At 33.8% G+C, this 7,937-nt stretch overlaps 1 protein-coding gene across 1 annotated transcript; it reads left to right on the top strand.

The window, feature by feature from the left end:
• The first annotated feature begins 2,666 nt into the window (after positions 1-2,666).
• Positions 2,667-6,979, top strand: LOC129922133 (uncharacterized). Its single transcript, XM_056006788.1, has 3 exons — positions 2,667-2,788; positions 5,276-5,892; positions 6,803-6,979. The coding sequence occupies exons 2-3, from the start codon at positions 5,290-5,292 to the stop codon at positions 6,977-6,979; spliced, it is 780 nt and encodes a 259-aa protein (XP_055862763.1). The 5' UTR covers positions 2,667-2,788; positions 5,276-5,289.
• The last annotated feature ends 958 nt before the right edge of the window (positions 6,980-7,937 follow it).

Here is a 7,937-nt window from a genome sequence, read left to right as displayed (position 1 = left end):
CACAAAAAAGCTGAGTTATTAGCTTACTATATCCAATAAAAAAGGTACACATTTATTTAACATTCACTTATGCATATTGGTTTTCTTTCTTGTATTTGTATTATGTCGCACATTGTAGACCAAAGTTTGATGTTATATAGTCAAGTGAGTGTCAAGCAGTCTAGGCAGGTGTTAACTTGAATTGCTGGTTCACATTAAAAAAAAATCATTCTTCTGTGTTGTCTTTTTATTTTGTTTTATTTGTTTGAATCCCAAATATTTATTTCAGTGATCTATTTAACGAAATAAAAATGAAACCACTTCATAAATATTTATTTCAGTGATCTATTTAACGAAATAAAAATGAAACCACTTTATAAATATTTATTTCAGTGATCTATTTAACGAAATAAAAATGAAACCACTTCATAAATATTTATTTCAGTGATCTATTTAACGAAATAAAATGAAACCACTTCATAAATATTTATTTCAGTGATCTATTTAACGAAATAAAAATGAAACCACTTCATAAATATTTATTTCAGTGATCTATTTAACGAAATAAAAATGAAACCACTTCATAAATATTTATTTCAGTGATCTATTTAACGAAATAAAAATGAAACCACTTCCTAAATATTTATTTCAGTGATCTATTTAACGAAATAAAATGAAACCACTTCATAAATATTTATTTCAGTGATCTATTTAACGAAAAAAAAATGAAACCACTTCATAAATATTTATTTCAGTGATCTATTTAACGAAATAAAAATTAAACCACTTCCTAAATATTTATTTCAGTGATCTATTTAACGAAATAAAATGAAACCACTTCATAAATATTTATTTCATTGATCTATTTAACGAAATAAAAATGAAACCACTTCATAAATATTTATTTCAGTGATCTATTTAACGAAATAAAAATGAAACCACTTCCTAAATATTTATTTCAGAAATCTATTTAACGAAATAAAAATGAAACCACTTCATTAGCTTTTCAGTGATTTATTTAACAAAAAAAATGAAACCACTTCCTAAATATTTATTTCAGTGATTGATTTAACAATTAAAAAAAAAGGAAACCACTTTCTATTTAAATGATGTAAAGCTGAAAATATGACTGAATTTTTTTTTATAAATCTTATATCCACTCACTCTGTCTGTCTGTGTGGCAATAAGTATGTACACGTTATTTCTCCCTCACGAATATGAACACACACACATATATATATATATATATATATATATATATATATATATATATATATATATATATATATATATATATATATATATATATTATATATATATATGTATATATATATATATATATACATATGTATATACATATGGGCCTCCTTCAGTCGTAGAACGACTATGGTTCATCTTGAACACTTTTACTTGTGACTGTGGATCCCTAATTTGGAGAGACACTCCCGTCCACATATACCGCAGGTCAAGGTGGCTATCGCTTTGGTGGTTAGCGGAGCTGGCCATTTTCCGTGTGGCACTCTTTTTTTTTTTAGAGCTTCTTCTTCTTCTTCATTCTCATTATTATGTTGGAGCGTTCAGATGACTAGACCAATATACAAGATGAACTATTGGAGCGTTCAGATGACTAGACCAGTATATGAGATGAACTGCGTAGTGGTTTCCAAATCAGAGAACTTTCTTTCTATAGGGGTGCTTTGGGGCCAGTGTCTTGTACTGGCTTCTTAGTAAAGAGAGCAGTTTTTGAGGACATGGTCAGCATTCTCTGGTTACACTAAACATGGGCAGATTTCACTGGTTCCAGAGCTGAGGCCCATATTTTTTCTTGGTCACCGACTCTCTCCATCTAGTGCGATCTAGGGCTGTCTTTCCAATGGTCAGTATCAATGTTCACTGATTTTAGGTCCGGTTTAATTACATTCACGTAACGAAGGTGAGGGCGATCTGTTTTTCTTGAGCCAAACGCGAGTTGCCCGTAAATAATGGATTGTCCTCCATCGGGCGAACATGTTCGAGCCAGCGCAAGCGGCGTTGTCTGAGGACTGAAAAGATGCTGGATATCAGAATTGCGCACTTCCTCTTGTCATATGATTTTCAAGAGCCTTCGGAGGCAGCACAAGAGAAATGACATTTCTGTCTTGCTTTGTGTAGGTAGTCCACGACTCATTGCGTAAAAAGGACGCATGCATAATATATCTGTATAAAATGTATTTAATTGTGATTTTATTTTTCCTTTTTTTAACGCCATATTGTTCTTCTTTCACTATTATGTATTTTATTTTAACAGCATATATTTCTTTATGTCTTTATATTTTAAATAAGGCTTGTTATGGACTATGTGTGTGTTTCTTTAGTGACTGCGGAAAGAGGTTAGCTACACAGTGTGAATAATGCAAGATAAGCGCATTGTCGTCAGAGGTCTTGGGTAGGACAGACGATTCCAGAACGCCAGACAGAAAAGACGTGTTTTTCTAATGAGTTCGATTTTCTTCAGAGTACCATTTTATACTATTACTAATGTCTACTACATCTAGTTCATTTTATCTAAATTGTAAAGTTTATTTTGTGTAAATTGTAATAATTTTTTTATAATATTGTTCACAAGGAAGTTATTCAAGTTATTTCAAATATTTTACAAGTTAAAAGAAAAATATAATACAGCGATTTAGTTGTCTACCAGCAGTTTGGTGCTACAAGTCAACGACCGTCCACAACAAGGTAACTCCATGAACTTGAGTCGGCTTGTCATCTGTCTCTTCGTCTCTTGATAAAAGACAAACGAGAGAATTATCGAATGACTGTATTGTCTGTAAGTGTTTTCCCCCAACTTTGTTTTGTTTTTTTTACTTAGCAACAGATGAGTCGACACTTTTCTATGTTGAAATGAAGGGGAAAAAAACTGGAACTCTCCGAGTCAATTGAACCAGTATTAAGACATGCCTTGCTTCTAAAAATTAAGGAATTAACTCTAGTTTTTGTGTGTGTATTGTCACACTAACTCACCTTATTGTGTTGCTCTTCTTTGATCTGTATAACTAATCCAGTCCATCAAAATTCCTGTCTTAACAGCCAACTTTTTTTTTTGTTTTACACACACACAACTCAGGAACAAAAAGAGTCTGCAAACTCAGACGCCTACCATCGTCGGCCTCAACTACATAATAACGTCTTAATGAGCGAGAGACTAAGAAAACGAGTAATGACAAGATCGTCTCTCTGCAACTAATTGTCAGACAAATCAAACGAGCACTTGAATTGGGAGTCTAGAAACACTTTCCAAATCCAATACAAATATATGTCTATATAAACGCTTTCTGGGTGAAAGATGTTATTATATATGAAGTATTGCATAACGGATGGTAGGTCTGTGTGAGTAGGGTTTTTTTTTATTTCATTGCATTTTGTGAAGTTGTTTGTTTTTTTCTGTTTGGTGAAGAAAGTAACAGACTTGTGGATGCAAGGAAAGCAGTAGAAATCTTGGCTAAGTTCAACATTTTGAGTAACCCATTCATTCTTTTTTTTTATTCAGTCTCTTCTATACAGTCCTTTATTCAATCCTTAGTACCAGCAGGGTTGGCCTTTAGGCATATCTTATCTTATATAATACAGACGTTACTTCAAAAAAGAAGATGATTACGTCCTACGCATCATGCATTTTAGCATGCATATTAACAAATGACCTAAATTCTGCCAAGTCACTGGTTTTCCTAGCTAGCTCAGGCAACCCATTCCATGCTCTAATAGTGCTAGGGAAGAAAGAACATTTGTACAAATTTGTCCTAGCATATGGAACGAGGAGTGTGTCTTTATTTTTGTGTCTTTCTGAGTATTTTATTAAATTTTGATTTTGTATTTGAAGATTATGGTTCAGTGTTTTATGTATGATTGCTACTTTACTTTTGAGCCTTCTGTCCTGAAGGCTTTCTAAATTTAGTGATTTTAATAAAGATGTTACTCTAGTCAAATGTGAAAATTCGTTTATTATGAATCTCACTGCTCCATTTAGTGTCTGTTCCAGTTTCTTAATGTTTTCTTGAGTTGAGGGAGGATGCATATTCTATTATTGGCCTAACCAGGTTAAATAACATTTTTGTTTTATGCTCTTATTTGATTTATAGAAATTTCTTTTAATAAATCCTAACGCTTTCTTTGAATTTTTTATAGTTTCATCAATGTAGGGGTTCCCATGACATTCGTTATGCCTTCAGTTGGTGGGGTCCTCGCACAATACTAACAAAAAACATTTTTGTGAAAATATTGCGAAACTTTGATCAGATTTCAAACATAGTAGAACACTATGACTCTATGTTTAATAATAGTATGTTTACTAGTGTGTCATGAGAGTGGAAATAGCGATGTAGGAATCTCAGTTATTTGTCAATTTAGATACATACGGGCAGGTTTTTAATCAAATACATAATTTAATTTTGTTTCGCGGTTTCTTATATTTCTTTTTTAAATTTCATTTGGGGCTACCACGAGTACTTCGCCAAGGGCCTCCAATTATCCAAGGCCGGTTCAAGTACCAAAGTGCACCTACCTCTATAGTAAATAAGTTGTCACTCAGATTTACTTTCTAAAGGAACTATGGTTTTTACTCTTTCATTAGTAGATATCAGTAGTGTCTGGAGGTTCAGTGGCTGAGCGATAAAGCGCTTGGTTTCCCAAGCTCAAATCCTGGTTAATTTTAATTTCGGGATCTTTGGAACCTCTGAATCCACCCAGCTTTAATGTGTACCTGACACTAGTAGGGGAAAAGTAAAGGCGGTTGGTCGTTGTGCTAGCCACATGACACCCTCGTTAACTGTGGGCCACAAAAACAGATAACCTTACATGATCTGCCCTATAGACCACAAGGTCTGAAAGGGGAACTTTACTTTTATAATTGAGGATGTAAAGCTCATGTCAGTTGGATCAGGATGGACTCAGGGGCGTGCAAAGATCCCGAAATTAAAAATCACAGTCTTCACCAGGATTCAAACCCTAGACCCCTGGAAGCCAAACGCTTTACTGCTCAGTCACCTCGCCTCCCTCCTTAAATATGGAATCATACTTTTCTTGGAAGCTTTACATCCACAATTATATTCATACATTTCTTTTGTCAATACAACTCTCTTATATTTAAATCGTTGCTAAAGAAGTTTGCGAAAAATCTTTTCGTCATTTGACTCATAAATTCTAACCAATCCGGTGTTGGCACACATCTCGCGCTCGGAGTATGTATGAGTGTCTGTATTATTGTGTAGGTGTGTGAACAGTCGCTTCTATTACAAGTATGACTATGATTCTATTGCAGCACAGTCCAACGTGATGTATTCCAGACATTGGACCATACTATTTTCCGTGTGCATCTTAATAGAAAAGAGTGACTTGAAGATTCGATCACTATGTGACTTTTCTTTTATAACCCCTGGAATAATCAACGAACAGTTGTTGTATCATGACAACCCAGACTTAAATTTTTATTATCTGTGGAATAAGTCGGCCAAGTCAGCCATTGATTATCACCAAGAAGTCTGCGCTGATAGATGTGAGAACGGAGTGAAAGTAAATAGAAATACGTTCAACTTGAATGTCCACTGTTTGGACTGTGACTGCAAGAGACCGGCTTGTGAACTCTATGGCATCTGTTGTGAGGATATCTCGTCCAGTCCCACGTCTTTGATAGTCTCGAAAGTTCTTTCTCCAGCCTCGCCAACTTTATACTGTGACGATGCGTCCATTTCAAATTTCCCCATGCTTTGTATTCGCTCGTGCCCCAGTGGTTATGATAAGGAAGAGGTGAGACGACTTTGTCAAGAAGATGTCAATGTGACACAGACGACGTTGGACACGTTCTTGAGAGTCGTTGATGTAGAGACCGAGGTGGTCTATTACAACTTGTACTGTGCAATCTGTAATAATGTCAGCGAGGTAAAAAATATTTTTCTCAAGTATTGCATTTTTTTTTTATTACTCAAAAAAATATCAATTTGCTTTTATAATTTTTGGAGGCCTACAAGAAGGGAAATGTTCGTTATTAGTATAGTGTTGTCTGTTCGTCCGTCCAAACGCCCGATTTAAATCTCAAAAACTATTTTTAAAATATTGAAAATCCGATATTGTATTTTAAATGTTACAAAGTTCTGATGCAACAGTTACGTTTTTCTGTCTAAAAGTGAAAAGTTTAATTTGTATAACTAACTGTTCAATCAGTTGTTGTTGTTGTTGTTTTTTTTACATAAAATAGCACCATTGTTACAAGTAAAAAACGGAACAACAGTCAAGACTATAGCAATGATTTGTCCGTATACTTTGAACACATTGCAAACGATTGTATGATTTTTTTCTAAACAAAAATATTACTAAAATAGTTTTACTAAATTAAGTATTTACTTTTGCACAGTCTACTTGTAATTTAAATAAAATGTTTGCTATTGAATATAGTTTTAAAAAACAATTAATAAACAGTTTTTCATGTTAATCAGTTTTAAAATACAATCATCCAATGGACTTTATTTTAGTCTCAATTATTTTGTATACTTATCTCTTACAAATAAGTTTTTTTTTTCAATTTTTTTAACTTGTTAAATTCATCACTTGTTTCCACTAGACGAACAAATGAAGAAATGTAGTGTTTATATATTAGACCAAGAGGCAAATCGTTTATTTAGCCTTTTGGTGACCAGGCCATTTTAATGAAATAAGAATTAGATTAGAATTCATTACTTTATCGTAAGATTGACATATAGTTTACAAAATAAGATTATTTCAAGTAAAATAATAAAGTCGATATAAAAGTGATATTTGGAACATTTTGCTAAGAACTTTCTGTTTCTTGTAGCCTATACATCTGAGACTGAATAGCAGCTGTTCGAGTCTCTCTCTGGTCTATAAGGCTGAGACGCCCGACGAACTGCTCAGGCTATTGTTGTTAAATAGACCAGAGTGTCGGGTTTATCAGCTTTGGGAGTTTCACTTCAGGCCATTTGAATGCTACATGGATCAGACATTCGCGTAAGTCTAGTAGGTTTGTGCAATCTACTCTTTCTTCATCCGACATATGACATTGGCAGATGTCTACTAAAATAACAACAACAAAGGCTTAAAAATAAAAACACTTAACTGAACATAGGCTAAAAACAAAAACACTTAACTGAACATAAGCTAAAAACAAAAACACTTAACTGAACATAGGCTTAAAACAAAAACACTTAACTGAACATAGGCTTAAAACAAAAACACTTAACTGAACATAGGCTTAAAAAAAACACTTAACTGAACATAGGCTTGCTAAAAAAAACTCTTGCAAAAATAAAACAAAAAGAAAATAGGCTTCAAAAAACATTTTAAAAAGCTCTTTTGAAACAAACAGATTTGATAACAAGTATATAATAAAAATACTTTTTTTTTTAAATAGAATTCCCACTAATACATCTGATAAGCCTTTTTAAGAGAGATATTTATTTGCTCTTAATAACTAATGAATGATACATTTCAAAAACGGAACATTTTTCTACTAATCCCAATCCCCCCCCCCCCCGCACCCGATACAAATGTTGGCTAAACAAACATATCAATCTATTTGAGTATATAACATTCTAATGATAGATCACCATAACAGACGTGGAGCGAAATGTTCTTCAACGTCTAATGGCGGCCATTGTGCTCTATATAACTAATGAAGGAGAGGTAGAAACACAAATGGACCATTTTTTACCTCGTGCCAATACACGGTTAACACGAAGAAAAAAACATCTTGATTAAGCGAGTGTGTATATCTTACTCAGCAAAAAAGACTACGGTTGACATACGTTTATCTCCCATACGGGGTACGTGCCCTGCCCAGCGTAATTGTCGGACCATAAGAAGTCCCTCTATACTGCCCATACCGGCGTTCGCAAGGACATCGCTGTTTGTAATGCGGTCTTGCCACCGTATGTCCATGATGGAGCGCAAGCATCTTTGGTGAAAGCGCT

Source organism: Biomphalaria glabrata, chromosome 12, assembly GCF_947242115.1.
Source record: "Biomphalaria glabrata chromosome 12, xgBioGlab47.1, whole genome shotgun sequence".
Lineage (NCBI taxonomy): Eukaryota > Metazoa > Mollusca > Gastropoda > Planorbidae > Biomphalaria > Biomphalaria glabrata.
This window is presented reverse-complemented; position numbering and strand designations above follow the sequence as displayed.

Bases quoted from the DNA above. Each gene is read 5' to 3' on its own strand.
- LOC129922133 (XM_056006788.1), top strand. From the start codon at position 5,290: ATGTATTCCAGACATTGGACCATACTATTTTCCGTGTGCATCTTAATA. The intron at 5,893-6,802 runs GTAAAAAATATT...TGTTTCTTGTAG, and splicing joins TCTGTAATAATGTCAGCGAG to CCTATACATCTGAGACTGAA.